This window comes from Sardina pilchardus, chromosome 3 (assembly GCF_963854185.1).
Source record: "Sardina pilchardus chromosome 3, fSarPil1.1, whole genome shotgun sequence".
Classification (NCBI taxonomy): Eukaryota; Metazoa; Chordata; class Actinopteri; order Clupeiformes; family Clupeidae; genus Sardina; species Sardina pilchardus.
In genome coordinates this window covers 15807066-15830054 of record NC_084996.1, presented here as the reverse complement: position 1 = coordinate 15830054, position 22989 = coordinate 15807066, and the positions used below count along the sequence as shown (strand labels likewise).

At 44.9% G+C, this 22989-nt stretch overlaps 2 protein-coding genes across 3 annotated transcripts in view; both read right to left on the bottom strand.

Annotated features, from left to right (window-relative positions):
- The window catches only part of smurf2 (SMAD specific E3 ubiquitin protein ligase 2), a 38712-nt gene extending 20149 nt beyond the window's left edge, over positions 1–18563 (bottom strand). The window contains exons 1-3 of one of the 2 annotated variants that reach the window (XM_062532103.1): positions 18029–18563; positions 2686–2724; positions 1985–2093 (exon numbers count right to left, since the gene is read on the bottom strand). In XM_062532103.1, coding sequence (XP_062388087.1) covers positions 1985–2093; positions 2686–2724; positions 18029–18080 — 200 coding nt within the window. In that variant the 5' untranslated portion in view covers positions 18081–18563. The remainder of the gene's footprint in view (positions 1–1984; positions 2094–2685; positions 2725–18028) is intronic. The other variant, XM_062532104.1, reaches the window with a different exon arrangement.
- Positions 18564–18665: 102 nt separating this feature from the next.
- On the bottom strand, positions 18666–22416 carry kpna2 (karyopherin alpha 2 (RAG cohort 1, importin alpha 1)). Its single transcript, XM_062532102.1, has 11 exons — positions 22397–22416; positions 21976–22080; positions 21730–21870; positions 21527–21615; positions 21149–21417; positions 20959–21053; positions 20487–20750; positions 19600–19833; positions 19314–19496; positions 19008–19157; positions 18666–18910 (listed from the first exon to the last, which is right to left on the bottom strand). Exons 2-11 carry the CDS (start codon positions 22042–22044, stop codon positions 18821–18823), a joined length of 1584 nt encoding a protein of 527 aa, XP_062388086.1. The 5' UTR covers positions 22045–22080; positions 22397–22416; the 3' UTR covers positions 18666–18820.
- Between the last annotated feature and the right edge of the window lie 573 nt (positions 22417–22989).

Here is a 22989-nt window from a genome sequence, read left to right as displayed (position 1 = left end):
CTGAATGGTCTCCCACACAGCCCTGCTTGGCATGGGCGAGGGCACGAGCTGGAGCCTGGCTTCCTTTAGATGGGCCGAGCAGCTGCACCCGAGGGCACACACAAACCCCACCTGCTCCCGAGGCGGGCATGACTGCCCAGCCGGAATGAAACGGGCACTCATGCCAGAGAGAGAGAGAGAGGGGGGGGGGGGTACACAAGAGAGGGGTAAGACAAATCTTTCTTTATTCAACCAATTCGAAATGAAAAGTGCTGTGCAAACATTGATAAGTGTGAGAAATGCTACCCCACCTCCCCATATTTATTCAGATATCTTTTCCCCTCATATTTATTCATTTGTTCTACTTTTGACATCACACTCTGTTGAATCTAGACGCCCTTTCCCACCCTTTCTATCAATACTTCAGGCCATGAATGATGGCCCCTCCGCATAGTTGAAAGCTCTAGCGCGTCAATGCAGACCGGAAATCTCCATTTACTTTACATGCCACTGGGAATATCTTTGCAGAGAGAGAGAGTGTGTGTGCGTGTGTGCGTGTGTGCGTGTGTGCGTGTGTGCGTGTGCGCGCGCTCACAAGTGTGTATAGTATTGCCAAGTGTGAGAGAGTGAGAGCTGTGATTTCGTCACTGTTCCTGGGTGGCAGGAGAGGTGGCAGCCTTGGGGACTGCCATCTGTCAGTCGCGGCATGCCAACCATTTCCTGCAACTGAAGGAGGGAGCAAAGGTCACCACGCAAAGAACCCGTCACCAGGCCATGACTGACACCCATGGAGCACGAGCGCACGCGCACACACACACACACACACACACACACACACACACACACACACACACACACACACACACTGTACAGTATTGTGGTCAAACAAGCTCAAAGCAATGCAATTCAGGGAAATATGAATAGATACAACACAAGCAGAAGTAACTAGTAACATATTGCCATGTCACAATCCAGACATGTTCAGGACTTGGGTCTTCTGGAAACGCGTCCTTTGTAATGTGTGCTGTCTTGCATAACTGGTTAAGTTAAATTGTGCTTGCATTTTATGAGATTGCTTTTTTAAGCAGTGTGTTAAAGTGTCAGTTTGGCAGTATGAAGCATACTCTGCACCACACACTCAACTCTCCGCTGACTGAGAGGGAAACCACCTGCAACCTATCCGCTCCTAGAACCTTCTCAGGCTCCATAGAGATACCCATACAGTTGGCCATGTCTACCAATCAATTGTTTTTCCCTCTAAAGCCTCCTACAGGCATTGTTTCCTTGCCTGGGTTGGCTAGTCTAGCACCAGCACTCATCTTGCTACCAGAACCTGCAGGACGGTTAAACACTTCCAGTGCGCTAAAGACTGACCCCGAGGCAGCGGCTGTGAGCGAGGCGGGTGTGTTAGCACACAGGACATGTGACCCAGCCGGCCAGCCGCTCATTAAACAGCCATGTTTGAGACGGAGGGGAAAGGTAGTCCAGGCAACCAAACAGCAAACAGGACAGGAGCTTCCTTTCTGGGTGAGGGCGAGTGTGCGAGTGTGTGTGTGTGTGTGTGTGTGTGTGTGTGTGTGTGCATGTGCGCTCACGTGTAGCGCCAGAATGCGAGTGTGTACATGCCTTTGCCGGCACGTGAAATACGAGGAAAGACTGCACATGCCGAAAACGGGCCGCTTCTATATTCAAAGCATTTCTGTGAAAAGACTGACAGACAAGTAGACACTTCAACACTGTGGTGGCATCCCCCGAGGAGGCTCACCATCGGCTGGGCTTTTCTTTCATACAAATGAGCCCCCCCCCCCATCTGCCTTCCTTCCCTATTCAATCATGAAGAAAGTATCTGCATTTTGGTATATTTGACTGAGCTGTGAATAATGTATTTCAGTGAGCGCGGAATGGGATGGGATTTGACCTGACCGCAGCGCCGGTGTCTGGCTCGGAGCCCCCCGTTGTGTTAACAGCTTGGCCACAGGCGGGGGAGCCGCGACTGAGGACTCACAGGTCATAGTGCTGATTCCACTTGGGGTCAAGCGTGTTCCTGACGGTGTCTGTCGAGTGACACTGTCCCGAGCCGTCCACCACCACCTTGGCAAAGGGATCCGGGAGTCCTGCAGTCCACACAGAGAGAGAGAGAGTACCAGTGTAAAACAGAATACATGTACACTTGAAAACCTAGATATATCTTTCACCAACACTAACAACCAACATTATACTATGTGTAGACTATTCAGTTTTTGGTCACATCGCAAATCACTTTTCTTGTTGTAAGGCGGGGAAATAAGAGCTATGTAATAACAGAGAAATGGAGAGTGGAGAGAATATAACATGCATGTAACATGTATGTCAAGAACAGAAACATAAAACACACTGCTACAAAGACAGAAAGAGAGATAGATAGATAGATAGAGGGATAGATGGATAGATAGATAGAGGGAGATACATTAAGAAACATGAAGAACTGACAGCAAGCAGCAGCCAAACATCTAGACAGACACAGTAGGAAAAAGGAGAAAAAAAGAAAGAAAAGAAAGCAGGTCTGGCAGGCAGTGGCATTTTTTTTTTTAATCGACTCCAACTGACCCACATTTCTCCCCTCTCGTGGGGGACTGTTATCTCTCTAGGCACACTTCAAAGCCGAGAGCAGAGGATCTGTGGCAGCCTACCGAAATAGAGCTGAGCTGCACTGGGTTAGATACTTACGGAAGAAGTCTTTCTTGGCCAGGTTCTTCGCGCAGAGCACTGCAGACAGAGAGGGAGGAGGAGGAGGAAGAGATCAGTGATGACTGCCGGAGGTCCTGGTGGCACGCTCCAATATGATTTAGCACAATTTAAACACTACTGTCTCACTTTAAGACGCGACTAAAAGACCGGAAGCCGGTTCTCCACAATCTTGGATCATACTAGTGGTGTTTACCCCGGCTTTTAAACAGAACACACACATGCATTAGGAAGTTTACACTACCAAAGCCCTGAGGCTCTTGTAACCTGTCTGGTTAGGAAAAAAGAAACATGGACTGACATGCTTAACTCAGGAGTGCTTAAGTTGTGTACGTGTATGTGTGTGTGTGTGTGTGTGTGTGTGTGTGTGTGTGTGTGTGTGTGTGTGTGTGTGTGTGTGTGTGTGTGTGTGTGTGTGTGTGTGTGTGTGTGTGACGTGAGCACGCACATGTTACTGTTAGAAACACTTGTATTTAACGGGCATCTGGCTTATGACTACTTGAACATAATCCAGCACATCGTGGTCTACTCTTGGGTGATCACCCCTGAAGTCTAAAGACTCTCAAATTCAACAATTCTAGCACTCTTCAGTGGAGAGTGTGGAGAGAGAGAGAGAGAGAGAGAGAGAGAGAGAGAGAGAGAGAGAGAGAGAGAGAGGCTGGTGAGATATAGAGATCTTAAAACCAGACTTGTTGGGTCTTTTTACAAGCAGCAGAGGTTGTGTTTAATTTAGAAGGAAACTGCAGTACAGTGTGCAAGTGTGTTTCTGCTTGTGAGGAGAGGTGTCAAACGGGAGAAACAGTTGTGTGTGTGAAATGAGGTGAGATTCAGACTTTACTTTGTTAACACAAACAGACAGGAGACGAACCGGTGTGTGTGTGTGTGTGTGTCTGTGTGTGTGTGCGTGTGTGCGTGTGTGCGTGTGTGCGTGTGTGTGTGTGTGTGTGTGTGAGATGGGGATGAAGGAAAGAGAGAGTGAGACGAGGGTGGGGGGAAGGGAAGAGAGTGGGAGGCAGAGGACAGGAATGAGAATGAGATCAAACGAGGAAGGGGAAAAAGGCCAACAGCTCGTTGTGAACTCACTGTCCACTCCTTGTCAACCCTGATGCTAAGCCTGGGCCTCAGCAGTAATGTGTCTGTGTTTGAGCAGAGAGAAGCATCTGAACTGACACACTGGCAGCCAGGGGAGGACGAGGAGTGCTGGATCACTGCACTGCAGTTGTGATGTGCTGGACTCTGTGCGTGTGTGCGTGTGTGTGTGTGTGTGTGTGTGCGCACACGCGGTCCCTTTCATATGAAATCCGTGACATGGTCACACTGAAAAACAAATCTGTAATCAATAACAAATTGCCACTTCCACTTAGCTATCCACCGCAGCAAATCTCCTTTTACAGGACATGGCATGTTACAGAATGGTGAGTGCAAAAACAACAAAGAAATCACAATGTTCTATGGTTTCAACTTCAATTTGCTTCAATCACCAGCTAATAGAAAACATAATAAACTAGGCCTTGTTGTCTTAAATTCCACAATATTCCACAGCTTTATAGAAGTGCCCAGTTCTGTCGCCGCTTTCCACCATTTGCGGCTTTGATGGGATTTTTTGACTAATGCGTCGGTCAAATAAACAGCTGTCAAGGAGATTGGGCCTGTGTGTGTCTGTGCTTCAGCTTAAATTTGTGCATGCGTGTGATGAATCTGTGTGTGTGTGTGTGCGTGTGTGTGTGTGTATGTGTGTGTGTGAACTTCATATGGTACGAGTGTGCATATATCCAACGCGTGACAGATTTGATAAGGACACCAGTACAGCTACTCTGAGGAGGAAGGAAAGACTAGACCAGGCTTAATCTCAGATCTGTATGGGGGATGGTGGGAGAGGTGGCGGGTGAGGGAGTGAGAACATGCTCGCTCTGCAGACAGGGAAGAATTTCTTTCTGCAAACATCCCTGGGAATGTGTTACGTTCCAGTGAAACCCACCTCATTACTCAAACATCTGGTATGCATCTCTCCTCTCTCTTTGCCTAGCGTTCTTTCAGCATGCCAGTCACGATACTCACACACACACACACACGTACATGTACACACACGTACATGTACACACACACACACACACACACACACACACACACACACACACACACACACACACACACACACACACACACACACACACACACACACACACACACACACACACACACACACACACACACACACACACACACACACACACACACACACACACACACACACCACAGGCCTCTGAGAGGGGAGAACACCACACTCTGTGCAGCTGAGGGCTCTTTCATTCATTCATTACAGGCAGCTAGAGAGAGAGAGAGAGAGAGAGAGAGAGAGAGAGAGAGGGGCAGGGGCAGTGAGAGGGAGATGGGGTAGAAACAGGTGGAGTTTTGGTGTGGTGCCCTTTATAACACAACGAGGCTGATGTGATGACATAGTGAATGGCACGAGATGAAGCGAGGGAGATGATAAATCAAAAGGAAATCTGTACAGACTCCGTTTAAAGTGACCTACGTCATCAAAGTAAAAAGGACCAGCCACATACAAGAGTTCTTAAGGGAACCTGGAATGCTGTCTGTGATCTCCCAAAATTGTGGAGTCTCCTCTGCCAGCTCTGATCCTCCTCAACGCTGCAGAGGACTAAACTGGCCCTGCAGGGGCTTGGGAGAGAGAGGGCACCTCACATCCGCTGGCCAGACCCCCACAGCTGCAGAGCATCACGGCAGGACAGCAATCCACAGAGAGCTCTCAGCATGCACAGCCTACTGGTGGGGGGGTTGTAAAGGGCAGCCACCAGTGTGCACTACCCACAACCAGCACATACGATAATGAGAGGGAGGGTGGGATGATTCTGGATAGGGCACCTTAGTAGGTCCTCAGCAGGTCCTCGAGGGGCCACAGCCCACTCCTGCCACTCTGGTGCTGTGTATACCGACTCGTATACCGAGTGTGGAGGACAGGAGGAGTAGTAGGAGGGTTGAAGAGCAGTGATGGTAAAAACCACGGACAGTATCGTAAGCTCAGTCAAAAAAAGTGAAGTCACCAGAAATAAGAAAAATGGATGAGTTTTTAATTTTTACCAAATATGGTCAATTCTGATCAACTGTCAGATTTGACTGATTTGCTGTTTACAACACATGCTCTGGCTCCAAACAGCCCAGACTGGCTGCAATTTTGCCAATATGGCTGACCAATTTTGGCTTCATTTCTTCAGAATGCTAGTGCCTGACGCCGCGCTATCCATGTCTTTTTTTTTATAGCCATTGGTGCGGAGTGTTTCCTGTCATATAAGAAAGTGCGTAGATGTGTTGCTGCGGCAGCCTTGTCAGAGGGAGGAGGAGTGTGACAAGCTCTTTCTGGAACGCTAATGAATTCTCAGTGGCCCTGCGCGCTCCACACACACGCCCCAGAGAGGAGCAACGCCACGCGGCTCGCTTTCATCTCGCGCTAGCGACACACACGCATCACTCTCTGGGTTTGAATATCATTCTGAAGTTTGTGTGTTTGACGGTGTTTTCTGAGGCGTCTCGGAGGACCAGGGCAGAGCTCAAGGCCGTGTCGTCTCAGACAGAAGCGGAAATCAAAAGGAGGCTACCAAACAGCCCACATAATGAGCGCAGGAGAATTCCACATTACACAGCAGGCTTTCACAACACCTCCCGAAATAGCCCGTCTATAAAAGCTGCCAAGCCCCGAAAAAAAAGACTAAAAATATATCACGTAGAGCCGAGTGTACATGAAAACGGTAGATGCAAGACTCAACCACAAAGGGACAGAGTGATGGTTGGGTAATGGCATGCGTCTATAAACACTTTTAATGGAGCTTTGTTTCATTGCAAACATGGTGTAACCCTATGACATCGCTCTACCAATCTGTTGTAATAGTATAACTGCTGAAGGGCATCTATTGTATGTCTGCTGCTGTAAGACTCCTACTCCTAGAGAAATCAAATGGGCACAGTTCAGTGTCTGCACTACGCACAGTTGAAACATTTCGAAGGTAAGATGAAGGTTTCTTGCCAGACACAGACAACCATTTTTTTTTACATACAAATCAGTGATCGGAAATGTCACTTCAGTAATAGGGTTGCCTGTATGACAAGATATTGAAGAAGATACTGAGTTAATTACGATCGAAACTGAAAGCTTAAACCCCAAGATAGCAACCACCCTCTGTAGTTATGGCCTCTTGTTTATAATCTGTTCATCATTAACTGCATGTTCAGCATTAGCGTAATATGAGGGAACTGATTCACACTGTGAATGCAGCCATGGACCTCAAACCAATCATCCAATCTGATGAATCAGTATGGCTGGTGGTCGAGAGGGATCACATTAAAGCAATATATCAGTCTGCAGTGCAATCATTTCTCGACCTCCATTTAATGGTATTACAGTTAAGTGGTGTCCTAGCCAGGCTACAAATGCACACATACTCTCTCTTTCTCTTTCTCTTTCTCTCTCTCTCTCACACACACACACACACACACACACACACACACACACACACACACACACACACACACACACACACACACACACACACACACACACACACACACACACACACACACACACACACACACACACACACACACACACACACACACACTGAGTGCTTTTGAGAAGACTGTTGAGTGATGGGCTTTATTGGAAAATGGCACTTGATAACATGAGGCTTTCCTGAGAGAGGGAGTATCAATCTTGCAGTGCTTTCCAGTATACTGTGCTGTGCTGTGCCCCCCTGTCACAATGAACAGGTTCCCTCATTACTTGAATGGACTCTCTCCTCTCTCTGTCCAAAAGCGCTTGTGTGGCAAGTGAACATAAAAAAAAAGCTGCCATTTTTGCCCATATAAGGAGATCAGGTACCTTGCGAACTTTCGTATAGGAAAATATGGGGATTTTAAATAATCATAATCAATAATCAATCACACCAATTATACTCTTGCAGGGATGAAGAAGTCTAATGTTCCCGTATAACAAGAACACTCAAGACGAGGGAAATCTCACCCATACAATGGCTTGCTCTGGAACTGTCTCTCTGGCTAAAAGGAGAAAGCAAGAAAGCAAGAACTGTAGAAAAAAACACCCACGTTGCTAAATCCACCTAGTTTTTAAAGTAGTCGCTGCCGTTTGCCACCCAGCAGAAACCCCACCCAGCCCACTATGACTGGACAGGAAATTAGGCTGGGACTCACAGGGCCTGCTGCTTGCTGGGCCACAGGGGCTGTTAGAGGCACCAGCGCCAATGTTGCTCAGGGTACAACAGAACATAAATAAGGGACCCACGAGCATGTTGTCCAGTCTTTTTAAAGACACACGACGACCAATTATGCTGTGTGGTCTGCCATACCTATAAGATAAATCACTGTTAGGACTCCCAAAGGGTCAGTAGCCCTGAGAAATGGTTCTGTGTGGAAGACATATGACAGAGTGCCCCGAAACCGTCAAGAGTTTGGCAGACTAAAGAGACTTGTATACCTGTACAGCAGGTGGCCTCATTCTTCATTTTAAAAAAAATGTTAAAGTCAAGAACCACTTATTTCTACAGATTTTTTCACTGTGCTGGGTATTCAGAGGGCTGTATACTTCATGCTGTTTGATACCCTTTGAACCAACTCCAGCCTGAGACAGAGAGGGTGAGCTGTTAGAAAACAAGCCTGACTGAGGCTGTTGATCTCTTTCTCTGCAGATGTTTCTCTCTACCTCTCCTATCTTCCCCAAAAGGTTACAGACAGACAAACAAGCGAAACCATCACGTACAGGGCTGACGCCTCTGCTCATGTGTGCGAATGTCCCCCGTCTCCATAGTGACCGTGGTAACGGTAACAGGATAAAGTGGGGAGAAGGGGCCAGAGAGAGAGAGAGTGAACAATGGATATGGAGGGAGAGAAAGAGAAAGAGAGAGAGAGAGCGAGAGCAAGAGTGTGTGTTTTCTGTTGCTGATGAGTATTTCTCATTCAGCAGGCGTGGCAGCTGAGGAACATCAGGGACTACAGAGGCCCCAGTGAGCCACCTAGGCTTGTAGGTCTGCTTCTCACACGATATGGGTCCCAATGGCAGTGGAGATTTCAACAAACTCCACACAGATACCAACCTGATATGACACAAGAGTGTTAAAAACATTTTTAGCTGCCCCCTCAAGATTGTTTGATAAACTTGTAATCAGTGACAAGCCAAAAACTATGACTCAGTTGATTATTCACCTAAAGTGTATGTTGGTCATGATAAGCAAACATATTCAGGCTGAAGGATCATGACATTGTAACTGGACCACAAGCATAGCTCGAGGAAACAAACTGGGCTATTAAAAAAAAACACAATTCAACTGACCAATTCCATTTCTCCACATCCATCCGGATGAAGACTCTGTAATCACATATTTAAAAAAAAAACTAAAAAAAAACACCCAAGACTTGTTCACACCGAGCACAGAATGTCTGGGAAACAGTTGAGTGCAATTATGGGAATACTGGGGGTTCAGAGAGCTCCGGGGGAAAAGAGGGCATGTGGTTAGCCGTCGCACATAACAGTGAGCACAACAGAGGATGTGGGGGAGTGAGAAACCGAGAGGAGAGGAGAAACTGAAGAGCCCTCTCTGCTGTAAAAACATTCCCAGCTTTGGTGTTGAGCTAATACGTTCGGCAGCTAAAATAAACATGGTGGGGCGTCACTTAGATGTCCTCAATCCTCTGTGCTCTGGTGTTCGCTGGTCCATGAATCCCTCGACTGGGAACCGAAGCCCCTTTACACTTCCAGTAGGCCGATACCCCCCCGACCCCTGTCTTCAGTGGCGCCCACCGTGAGCCTAGTGCCAACGCTGCACACTCTCATTTGCTACATTATTCTTCCATAAACAAAGGGCTTCCTCTTCCATTTCACTCCACTCCACTCCTCTCCTCCCTGACCTGGCCCGGTTTCTCCGACACGGAGATGGAGGAGAGAGTAGGAAAAAGAAGCAGAAAGGAAGAAAGAAAGATATATAAGATCCACAGGACTAAGAACCACATATCTATTCTGGTGCTTCCTGCTCTTCTTTTTTTTTCCGTGTCTCCATCAGAGCCAAAGATCTCTGTTCCGTAGGACAGCAGACTGTTCACCCATCTCCCCCGTCTGGGAGCGAGACAGATCCTAATCTGGGGCCCGTGTCAGGACAAATACGCTTGAGGGACAAACGAGTCTGCGGCGACGTCACAATGACAAAGCAACAATGCAACCTTGGTTCAGACAGCATGGCAGGGGGAAGGGGGTGACTGGCTGGACCAAAGACAGGATACTACTGAGTCACACAACAGAGCTCAATGACACAGGCCTAATGAATGTCGGCTTGATCAAGACCTTCGCAGACCTGGTGCCTTCATTAACCATGAATCACAATGAATGTGATGACAGAGGTCTAGTTGGCGGTCAGGGGTAGGACTGAAGGACAGGGGGCAATAGATCACTAGGCTCCTAAGGTATGAAGACCCCTAATGGGTTATTCATGTTTATTTATGAAGTACCAAGGATAGACTAACACATCCCTGAGGGCAGTCTTCAATATAACAACTCTGATCAAGCCTTGATCTGGACAAGCTCGAGGACATCTGCAAAGCTAAAGTAAATCCAGTTCCAGATGAGGACATCCACTGTGTTGAATGATCAGTGGGGCAGATGCCAAGAAAATCTTCGTGGTCTCTGTAAACAAAGATTTAAAGATTCGGCTAAAAGCACACAGGGCAGAGACAGCAAAACAAGCATCAAAGTCATCTCATGTCCTACTTAAGAGGATATCAGTCTGAGAGCTGGACATGATTCCGCTGATCTTTCAGGCAACACGAAGCCGTGTTCTTAATTCAGCCGCAGAATATCTTCACTCTCTCGCATAACTAGAGTTTTACTTACTCTCTGCATTTTTGCACTTTACTGTGAAGCACTTTGGTGCGGCTCAGCCGTCTGTAAATCGTGCTATACAAATAAACTTGATATTGATATTGATATTGATATTGACGGGGGAAGGGGGATTTGATTGAGAGTCGGATTTAAAAAATAAAAAAAACAACAACAGGCTGAGAAAGACTGAGGCCCATGTGGTGATCTCTGGCTCCATCACACAAACACAGCTGAGAGTGAGTTCCAGGGCCACCCTTCCTGTCACCCTTGCACCAAGATGGCCAGACTGTCCCACGAAACTTCTCTTAGAGGTCAACAAACAAGGGACATCCCTAAAGGCATGCCGATGTTCCAGCTCTCTTCAGAAAAAAAAAAGCGGTTTCAATAAACATACTTTGTGTCTCGACACAGACAGCTTGGGGACCAGCAGCTTAATCTCAGACACCGAGTATGTCAGTGGAACTTGAAAACAAAAAGGAAATGATTAACTTGGGTCGTCACAAAGCAGTGAACACTAATGTGAGAACCCGTTCAGTCAGTTTGCGATCTGTCTGTTGACATGGAAACACATTTTGTTTAACACTCAAAACAATGACCAGACAAAAGTGATATGGAAAGTGATATGAAGCTCCATCATATGTCAATTGAGATGAATCAGCAACACAATTTTAAAGCAAGATAGAACAATCGTTCTGTCATTAGCTTTGTAAAGGGGGGGTTGCGTTCATGTGTTCTCAATACTATTGACAGAAAGCTAGAAGCTATGAAGAGAAGTACTACCCAGGAGAACAGAGGACAGACTCCTTAATGGCTCCAAGATCAGTGTGCTACTATGCTGCAAGAACAGGCCCTGGCCCAGGACAGCCGCTTCTGACTGCGCCACTGTTGCCTGTGCTCCTTGGCTCCTCGCGGCAATGTGATGCAATGGAGTGAGTTGTGGTGGAAGGTCTGGGAAGTTCACCAATCTGCTGAACAGATTTGGAGGGGTTTGTGCTGCCAGTGAGAGTCCATCAGAACAAACTCTTTCCCCTCTGAGGAAGAGCACGTCATTCCTGCTGAATGGATTTCCTAGCAGGCCTTATGCAACCCTCCTGTGACAGCTTAACAGCCTGACATCATAAAACATGGGAATGATCAGCTAGTTAAAAAAAATCAAAGAGTAGGCTTCATCTTTTTTTTTTAAACCTTGAATGAAAATGAAAGTAAGGTGAGACGGTGGTAGTGCATTTTTGCAATTTCCTAATCATTTTGTCAAAATAGTCACAAGATGTGGTTCATGTAAATCCAAGTTTGCCATTAAGAAACTTTTGATTCATTAAATCACTGATATACTATTGTGTCTTTTGGGATAAATCCATTTATTTTTCGGGAGAGCCTGAACCTTCTGACACAATCAGAACTTCTGCTTAACTACTGATTTTGTCTCTTGTACATTCTAACAGTGTGATTAAAAATGTGTAGATATTTAGAATTATGTTGGATGTGGCAACGTGAACAACTTCTTCCCTGTCCCACAACAGTTATGATCAGAGATCATCCTAGAAATACGTTATTCCCAGGTGAATAGACAAGTGGCCAGATTAGGCTGAGGCAAAAGCGGTCTAACCAAACACGAACATAGAGAAACAACTATGCGTATACTATCTTGGAAAATCACATCATTCAATCTAGAATCTGGCCTTGAAGTAGATCTAGGTCAGACTATTTGTTTTATTTGTCTTAATCACAGACATGTCTCCTTTTAAGGAAGCCTGTGAACACTGGCGGGACTTCAGTAGAAATTGTGTCAATGGTTATGTTTTTGGTTCAAATGAATTCATTCTGAATTCAGAAAGAACTGAAACAGTTGAGCAGAATAAAGTTAGCAAAAGTTATACATAACATAATTCAACATTCAACATTCAACATAAACCTCCTTGTTCATTCTGGGTTCCAGGAGGCTGTCTGGTTAAAGACAGTATGGACGAAAGGTTAAATGCTTCAATGTGATCATGTTTGGCCGTTTGGGAGATTTAATTTTGGTAGATGTACAGTTACATGTCGACATAAATACATCTGACACATGTTTCTACACACTGACTAAATTGATGCAGATGCTCTCCACAACAGCTACTGCATTCTTGTTTAATGTGATGAATACACTATACACACACACACTACACAAACACAGTCTGTTTGGATTTGGATTTGGAAGTGGTGAAGCTGAGCTCCTGTTAGAAGAACAGGTTGGAGCAAAATGCATACTACTAACCTGAGGCTTTTCCTCTGATACAAGTTTGACATGAGGCCCTTTCAGTTCCTCGAGTAAACTCTGTCTGAACCGGCGAGGGTGGAAGAATGTAAAGCTGTGCAGCGCAGAGGTGAGGGAAGAGGATAATAAGAGCCCTGTCGTCGCGCAGGCCCGGCCCCAGGAGAAGGAGAAGGGGGAAGGGAAGCGAGGTCTGCTCTGTCGAGGTCAGACTAAACACTCGCAGGCTGAGGAGGGCTGGACGTCTGCCTGGTTGTGCGGTGGGTCAGCACTTCCACCTGACCCTCGGGCACAGCCGACATGCACCTGAGATCACGGGATTCATAAACGATTCTTTTGAACTGCATGACCAGGGGAGATAAATGATGAAGTGCAGCGGAGACCACTTCTTAGATTCAATTAGATCCAATTAGCATGAATTTGCATTCAAAGATGACATCTGGTGCTTTATACAACCATTGGAGATGTGAGTGTCCAGGGACACAGGTGTGATTTACTGGCTTTTGGTACATTAGCCTGTAAACTCCCGAGCAGGGCATACATGAAGGGCTACTGTGCAACACAGCAGACCCTCAGGGCAGCAGCACCTCCTGCACTGACTGTTCAGTTCAGTATGTTGTACAGTCGTAAAATATTCCATTGTAAGGTCTGCTAACCAAAGTAAACCTTCTTCTCGGTGTGAGAGAGGGAGTTGGGCTTGTGGGTTTTCCAAATGGCACTGACCAGCCTGGGCAGCTAGCCTAGCACAGCCCTCTGGAGACTCAGACGTCACCTGTCAGATGAGCTTTGGGATGTGTCTGCACAAGGGCCGTACTCTGAGTCTGACCTACATCCCGAGTCCCAGTGTCGTAACAGACAGTGCACATTTGGAAGCATAACTAGCCCTGCAATAGCGTTCGCTTTCCAACAGAGTTGGATCAACTGACAAGAAACTAATGTGTTAATTGGAATAGAGATGCTAGGTATGTATGTTACTGAAGGTCTTCAACAGAGACCACAAAAAAATGACCTGCAGTCAAGGCACCTCCCCGTCCTTTGCTGTAGAGGCTGGCTGTCTCCCTCTTTAGAGGGCGATATGACAAACCTGTTAGAAAGGCATCAGCTCAGTTTTGGAAGGCAAGCCTACAGTTCCAGCAGGCCCACACATGGGCTTAATCACAGATGTGTTAAAGACTTGATGCTGTCTGGACACCCACATGATTCCAAAATCACTTCCATGCCCACATGGCACTCAGGAGACAGACCGATTATGTGAAAGGCAACTTCAGTTAATCCTGATCAAAGCTAACCACAGATCTCCTACAATATGCCAGTTGTGTCCGGGGCTGTCTCCGGAGGTGAATGGGTTAGACATAGAATCATGTCATAAAGACTAAGTCAATAAACTAGAGCTGGAAATTCAAAAAGAAAAATGGATTTCTTTCCACACGTACAAGTACAAAACCAAAACTCTGTCATGGTTGTCCATGCAGGCAACATAGAAGAAAAGGTGCAAGAGGTTTAAGAGTCGGAACCTCTGGTTGACTGTGGAAGGCTATTTCCCAGGTGAAAAGTGAGATCTCTTAGGAAATCCCACAGACTCCGATATGAAAACCCAAAGGATTTAACAGAGGAGAGAACAGCTCATGCCGAACAGCTCAGAGGTCAAACCACACACACTACCAAAACTAACTTGTCGGGTACCCTAGTCTTCAATGATACTACTACTGAGTTCATCACTTAAAGAGAATACTTGTCAGTGCTTTAAAAAAACAACACATTTTGAGAGTGCATGAGAATCATGTATATGTTTTTCCACCATCAGAACTGTCTCTATGTTACATAATTGGAGGGAGATCAGCTGTAGAGCATAACAGAATCCTGGACTGTGTTGTTGGAGGCCAAGGCTCAGGCTACAGTGTTAGTTTTAGCAGCTGGCTGCCCATGTTTTTCCTGTTTGAGGGCTGGCGTACGCCTGTGACATCTGGTTAAAGAGAGTGTTTCAGTGTAGGCAGAAAAGTACTGTGTGTGAAAAAGGTGACAAAGTTCACCTACCATTTCAGTCCATATCATTTTAGCTTCAAAAAAGTTCCGTCTAATGTCTTCACTGAATATGGCAAAGTTCTGGATCGTTTCCCAATGTTACTGCAGCTTAAGCACTTCTCAGCTGAATGCTACCTACCACTAATCAATGTAACCATATAACCTGTCTTCAAAAGGAAGGGCTAACGCCATATTAATGAGGCAAAAAGGTGAGAAGAGATGAAAAGAGAAGCATGAGTCTGGCTTAGACATGATTTCAACTGGATGAGCCATTTTCAAGTACCCTTTCTGAAAATGTTCTTCCAGTACTCTCGATCGATAGAACACCTCACACAGTTTTACCAAAGGAGAAAACAAATCAATATGAGGCAGAGAGTAGACAGACTTGTAGAGCAGAAAAAAATTATGCTCTCGCGCAAGTAGAAATAAAAACATGCACCAGATCAGCATCTTAAAATAGAAAGAGGCGTTAAGTACTGACATAAAACATTACAGATAGACAGCGCAATAGGAGACCTTAAATACTAGGATGCAACGCCCGAATTAACAGCCACAAATTATTTCATAGGCAAGCAATGTGATGTGGGCTAAGTAGCCAGTGGAACTCAGTCAGCAGCAGGGTAACATGTGCCTTTTTGGCTGGCTGAAAACCAGACGCACTGCTGCCTTCTAGACCATCTGTAAAAGTTTCACCGTGCAAGCCGGGAGGTCCGTCAAGGAGAGAGAATGGCCTGCCATGTACCAAGGGTTGAGTGGCATATTTAGTTAAGTATGAGCCATGAACTAATTTTCTTATTTTAACAGTGCAAAGCGGCGTAAAAAGGGGACAGGGGCAATGTGGTCAGAGGAGGTTAGCTGGTCACCAATCATGACACCCAAGTTTCTCACAACCTTGGTGGGGGTGAGAGACTAAGAGGCAATTAGGATGTTGTGTGGTTTGGTATGATTTGTTTGGCTGGGAAGACCAGCAGTTCAATATTTTCAGGCATTTCGTCATCTATGTGGATGTATCTGAGAAGCAATCCGAGATTCACACCAAGACCGTGGGGTCACCAGGCAGAAATGACAGATAGAGTTGGGTAGCATCTGTGAACCTGATAATATGAGAAGCCATGCGAGCATGCTGCCATAGTGTAGTGGCTGTCGTGTTCTAGATGACCAAGATTTGAGGCAGAAAGCTCACATATTCACTCATCTTCTTCCTACAGTGCCAACACCTGTATATTATATCTGAAGTTCTCAAAGGCTGTGGTATCACCCAGCAGTAATCTGCTCAAGCCTTGTTCCTTTTTCAGACATGGGAAGTTATCTTCCTCTTTTCACTGCCAGTCAAAACAATGTCCTGTTGCATTTGGTGAGCAGTTATTGTTGAAATGGTGCAAACCAAGCAGTGATTTCCAGACATGGGCCACGAGGGTCCTCCTCTGAATGCAGAAATGGTAAACCTCAGATTCCTTATTCCAGCCTCCCAAGAGTGGAAATGACATTTCAAATGACCATCACAAGAGTCGTCCACTATTAGGCTAGAAGTTTGTTATGGGCAAAAACAACTTTTACTAAGAAGAATTTCTGCATTAACACTGAACTGTCAGTTCTTGAGGCTTATCAAGTTTTGAGATCACTTCATTCAAGCCTCACTGAAAGGGGACCGTTTGCACTTTCATACAAAATGTCAATAATACTGAGGGGGAGGGCTCCTGGAGCAAACCACAAAGACCTGTCACACCAAGGTACTTTAATGTTGCTAATCCCCATTAGGCAGTATATTGACAGTGCCTTAAAACTACACCAAAGCGTTTTGAGTCTGGTTGGTGATCTAAAATAGTGACTGAGTACGGAGTCCCTTGATGCCGACACAGTAAAATGAATACAATTATAAAAGAATCTACGGGTCTGACCTATTGGTTAGTTAGTGTGATCACAGTGAGGGTTGACCCAGACAATGTAGGCTACATTAATTTCAAGGAGCATGGTTCTGACGTTATTTCACTGTCTGATTACAGATGCAGTTATGCACTTTCACCTGGCAGTCAGTAATTACTTATGTGTGTTGCCGCACTGTCTATGATCTTACAGAGTTCTATTTAGGACACACATATTTAGAATCGATAACGAGAATGTCGTGCAGATGAGCGACAACTGACAACGTCGGCTGTCCGATGTTTAACACACAAGTGTCACAACGTTAACATGCGAAGGTAACGTTAGCGTTAGAAATCCCCGATACGTCAGACGTTACGTATTTCAATGATATTCAAACTAAATACCAAAAAAGGTGAATTCCCAGTGCTACGATGGATTACTGTTATTAAGAGCTGCATCTCATAAACATGACAGCCATTAGTTAGCATGACTGCTAGTTTATGTCCCACAAATCCATCACAGCTGGATTAACCACTCTTTCGCACAACGTGTGTAATCTTTCGTATTTGGTTTAACGCTTAACGTGTGTATTTTACTTAGGTATTGCCTTTGGTGCATCTGATGAACTACTGTAGTGCATTTTTAAATCCCAGTGTACATGAAGTGGTTTGCAGGCATGCTCCTCGCGCTAGCAAGGCACCGCTCCACCAGGGCAACTTCAAACCTTGTGCTAAGATTGTCAACGAGCCTTGTAAACTAATGTGAACTGGCAAGCAGCATAGCCTAACGTTATGGTTGCACTGTTACACTACCTGCCCTGTTAATCCATTCTCACCCCGTTTAATTTAACAGACATCAGTTTGTTAACAGCTGATATCGGTAAGAAGTAACGGTTAAGAGCACGAAATTATGCAAGGAGCAAACTCGTTATAGTATTATTAGCCAAGTTTACTAGCTAATGTTAGCTCTCTAGATTAAGGCAAGGGGCGGTTTCGGTCCGAGCTAATTGCATGCTAGCAATCACTATCAAGTGTCTAGTGTTATCGAAGGGTTTGGCTTGCTCCGCTGCAGTGGATGCTTTCCAAAACGAGTGACTTATGCATCGCAGTCCGTGGCAGAAGTGTGCCCTCACACAGCAGCAACAATACTCACTACATACTGGTATTCAATTGTAAAATCGTAAATTATAATGCTCTGCAGTGTTAGCTAGCCAACATTTAGAAATGAGTAACGTTAACGTTAGCTAGATAACTACCGCTAACATTAGCAAGCTATCGTCAATATAGAACTCTTACCTGTTAAACGCAACTTCACTGGTCCATTTCTCCTCGCTCCTTGATTAGACATTTCCTCTCACTTCACCTCTTGACCAGGACTCGTAAAATGTGGTAAAATATTTGTTATAACGTTAACGGTTTTGATGGGATCACAGTAAACCGACAATAATAGAATCACGGTGCTGTGGCCCGGATGTCCATACCGCTGCCATCGTTAGCTAGTTAAATTAGCCTCCAAGTGGTCACATAAACAGCATTTGAACAGTAAGAATAGCAGACGGCAAACACCATTTGCAAAAATACACTTCAATTAGCGTCTCTAGACAAATCCGATTAATAGCACAGTGATAAAGAACTTTATCATCCTCGGGAACGGGCTCAAGTCCAGCCTTATTTTGCGGAGCTACCTCGAACTTGACTAGTGGTGGTCTAGTACGCAGCTCTCCTGAGGCGAGCCAACATATGCAGACAGTTTAGGGAGGCAGGGAAGGGAAGGCTGATGTTGGTGACATCATCAGACAAGTTAATCACAAGAGATTTTTGAAAGTGGCCTTGCACATAATTATTCCTGCCCTTTGCAAGCGTCTTACCACATTTATGCTCGTTTTAAATTACTGTAAAAGGTGGTTCATTTTAAATTATGAATCCAACAATGTAAGCAATACCACAAACTTTATTTACAGAACCGATACATTCAACTTTACAGATTATATACACTTCTACCCACAGGTTGAGACATAATCACACAAATAAAGGGACAAACAGTTACAGGATAGAATGGAGAATGGAGATAGAAGACAAAACAACCATTCAAAAGCTGAACGCGCTTTGGTTTTCACTGATCTGGAATGCATAACCGTCTGTTGTAGTCTCTGGGGCAACACTCTGATCCTCTTCCTCCTATATGGAAAAAATAGACAGACAGAAATCAATTAGTAACATTGGTAGGGCCTGAAGCATGTAAGAAAACTGGAAACACAAGCAGATGCAAACATACCTCTCCTGAGAAATATTTATCAATGAGGTTGAGGGCAGCCTTGTAGACCAGCTCATTTTCATGAGACTGTAGGGCCTCAATTTTGTCCAGGCCACCACATTCCTCAATCATCAGGCAGAGTTTCTCCGTCTCATTGATTTTCTCACCTGCCTGTTGGAAGAAAGACAAAGCTCCAGTTCTGCTACTAGGAACACCAAAGTCATCTCAAAGACCAGTCCAATTTAATAGATCATATTAAAATTCTGCAAAACATCAGACAGCTTTAAAGTCACCAGATTAAGAATTCTGACATTACAAATTGCATACCAGGAAGATGTTGGTGATGGCATCAAGGATAACCAGGATCGTTTTACTGTCTTTGGTGGAAAGCAGGTTCAGCAGAGGTTCCAGCACATCGGCTTGAACAAGGTACACAACTTGGTTTACAGTGCCTCCGCTGGTCAGATTGGTCACAGCCCAGACAGCCTCCTTCTGAGTCTTGTAGTCACCCTGAGGTGAAATAAAGGCAATACAATCAATACAATAACTTAAAATCAACACAGTAACTAACTAAGAAATTGTTAATCCTTTTATGCAAAACTAGGGTACCCACCTTTCTGAGGACATCCACCAGGTAAGGCACCAGCCCTGAATCAATGACGTCCTGAATCTGGCAGTCTTTGCCAGCGGTGATGTTGGACAGTGTCCAGGCAGCCTCTTTCTGGATGTTGTTCTTGGGGTGGCGCAACAGGACAGGGAACAAACCCAGAATGCCAGCATTCAGCACAGCCTGGGTCTGCTCATCCGTCCCAGTCACAATGTTTCCAACAGTGCGCAGAGCTGGAGTCTGTAGGGGACAGAGGAGGAGCAGTGGTTAAGTTTTTTTTTTTTTCAGAACATATGTACCCAGTCAAACAAGACACCGTTTGGATACCTTGCAAAATCTTGAACCCCACCACCAAGGTCAATTTGATTAAAGACACTTCAAATTCAACCATGTCCACTCCAGTCTACCAAATACTGACTTAAAAAGCAAGGAGAATGTGTTCTGAAATTAGACATTTCTAAAGCCATCATATCTAATTGCCCATATTAAATCTTAAATGGTTCAGCCCACGACTCAATTCAGGCACAGTGTTTAAAAACCATTAAGCCCTGTAGACCATGTAAAGCAGTAAAAACACTTAAAAGTTTTTGTAACATTATTCAATTACTGAACAATGACCCATATGCAAGTAATTTCCTGCCAGACAAAAAGGTAAATCCCACGATTTGGGGCAGTGGTAGTGTAGTAGCGTGCCATAGCCTGAACGTTGTGGGTTCAATTCCCAGCTTCTACTGTTGCCACCGTGCCCTTGAGCAAGGCACTTAACCCCAAGTTGCTGCAGGGACAATGTAATCCCTTGTAATATAATTAACTTGTAAGTCACTTTGAACAACTGTCTGCTTGATGAATACATGTAAATGATCACTAAAAGGGATTATATCAGTCATTCATACCACAACAGACAGCTCTCCACAGCCGAGCAGCTGCACCAGGCGAGGCACCAGGCCAGTCTGTACCACCACCTCGATCCGTTCATTGGGCCCATCAGTCAGGTAGGACACGGCCCAGCAGGTGTCTGCCAGCACCTCCTTGTCATCGTGATGAAGCAAGCGGACAATCGTGGGCAGCAGCTGCTGCACCGCAGCCAGAGGTGGCGCTGGGTTCTTATTACGGCACAGGTTGGACAGGGTCCACGTCACGTTCCTCAGGTAACCAGACTGTAAATGAAGGAGTTCAAAAATGATCATGGAGACCAAGTAGACAATGTGTGCAACTACACCATCTAGTGGCGAAAAAAAAAAACAATTGGAAGACATGTCTGAACTTGGCCAGAATGGCATCTTTCAAACAGAAATATGAAAGACCCCACACAGCCATGTATAGGTCCTGATAACACTTTCAGTCCAGCAAGGAACATTCACTTACAGAGAAAACAGTCAGCTCAGGGACAGCCAACAGACTAAGCAATGGGGCCACTGCTCCGTGCTTGATGACCATATCTCTGTATGAAGAACCATCACCTAAAATAAATTAAAAAAGGGACATGTTAACTAAATGGAATTATTTAACTACTACTAAACAGAAAGACCACAAGAGGTTAGTCCTTGAAACATACCTGCAATATTTCCCAGAGCCCAAACTGCTTGCTCACTGATGTGGGGGTGAGGGGATGTGATTAGGTTCACAAATGCAGGTATGGCTCCAGATTCTACCACAGCACGGGTCTGATCAGATGTTCCAGAGGCAATGTTGGTGAGTGCCCAGGCTGCCTCAAACTGGATTGGGGGACTGTCAGCAATGCCCAAGAAGGACACAAATTTGGGAATCAGACCAGAGCTAATGATCTGGTCAATTGGAGGGTGCCTCTCTCTCGACAGCAACTTCCTGTGTTGATAAGAGTAGAAACATTCAAGATTCAAGGAGGGTTACACAGAAGGTTTACAATTACCATTTGCTGAGATCTTAAATTTTAGTATTTCATTGATCACCCTACCTTGCAGCCTGAGTGGCCTGCAACTGAGATTCCATGTCATTATTGCTCAGACCCTCCACAATTTGCTCAACTGTCCACTGCTGACTCGCCTGTACAGTACATGGCATTGCAAATTAATTAATGTGCATCAACTTCAGTACAAACATGAATCCAAACAGGATACTACCCACTACCTACTATTTTAAAATTAATCACACTCTTACCTGGCAATTCTGAGTTTTCTCTTGTAGTGGAGAGGTGGCCTCGTCGGGGAAAGTGCTGACATTTCTTCTTTTGAAAATCTGATCGTCTTTCTTTGCCTTGCGCAGCTCAAAATTTGTTTCAATTCTCCTGCGCCTCATTTCCTGCATACAACACGAGGGTGGATTAAAGTTAACTTCACATTAACTTACAATTTGGTCAGCTTATGATCAATAAAAGTACACTCTGGTCGATTGACGCCAACGTACAGTTGCATCCTTTCCCTTGTTTTTGAACTTGTTCAGACGTTCAGTCGTGTTCTCGCTGTTAGCCGACATTTTTGCTAGTTGTGGAGTTTGAGGTAGACCTGTTCACTAACAAATGAAAAGCACAGACGTTAGCTTGGTAAATGAAGTTGAAAAGATAGGCAAACAAATCATTTTTAAAAGTAGCAATATTAGCTAGCTAACATGACATTCCACATGCTCTCCGATACGTTAACGCGCTGCCAGAAGCTGTCAAGACAAATACCTAAAGCCAGGCAGCAAAGTGTAACGAAAGAGCTTACAATACTTAAAAGAACGTTGTTTTAAAGTTGAAAATCAATCAAGACAAATAGCAAAAACATGCTAAAAACCAATTCACCACACATTAAATATGTATATGCTCAAGGACCGTAACTTCACTTACCTTCTCTGTCTGGAAAAAAATTTGATGTGTGGCAGTAAGATGCTACAGACCTTTAAATTCGCGGGACAAAGCTCTCTGATTGGCCCGTTCGAGCAAAAGCATTCACCCATTGGATTGTTCAAAAAATTCACGGGAAGTCTCGGAGAATCCAAAGGATGCAAATTGTCTAATATCGCGATATTTGCTAACCACGCATTCATATTTTTGTAAAGATGCATTTCGATAAAAATGATTATATGTCGAATCGTTAAAGGGAGATAAAGATATTAGAAATACTTGTATTCTGTGTGCGAAATAGCGAAATAAGTGCATGTAATTTCAACATTCCATAGACTAGTTTCACAGTTCACACCGACGGAGTCCACTCCAGCCATAAACGCTAGGTCAAATTCAAAATTTTTCCTCAGGTTCCTCCTCGGTAGTGGAATGAGTTGCTCAGTGCTCTCCGTTCCAGCATAGGCCTACAACTTTCAGTGGTTCTTATGAGATTTTGGTTTGTATATTATGGTATTTATATATTTCCATTCCATTTTTGATCACTGGACATTGACATTGTTTCTGAAGTTAATTTCCTTTATGTAGTCTGACCAACA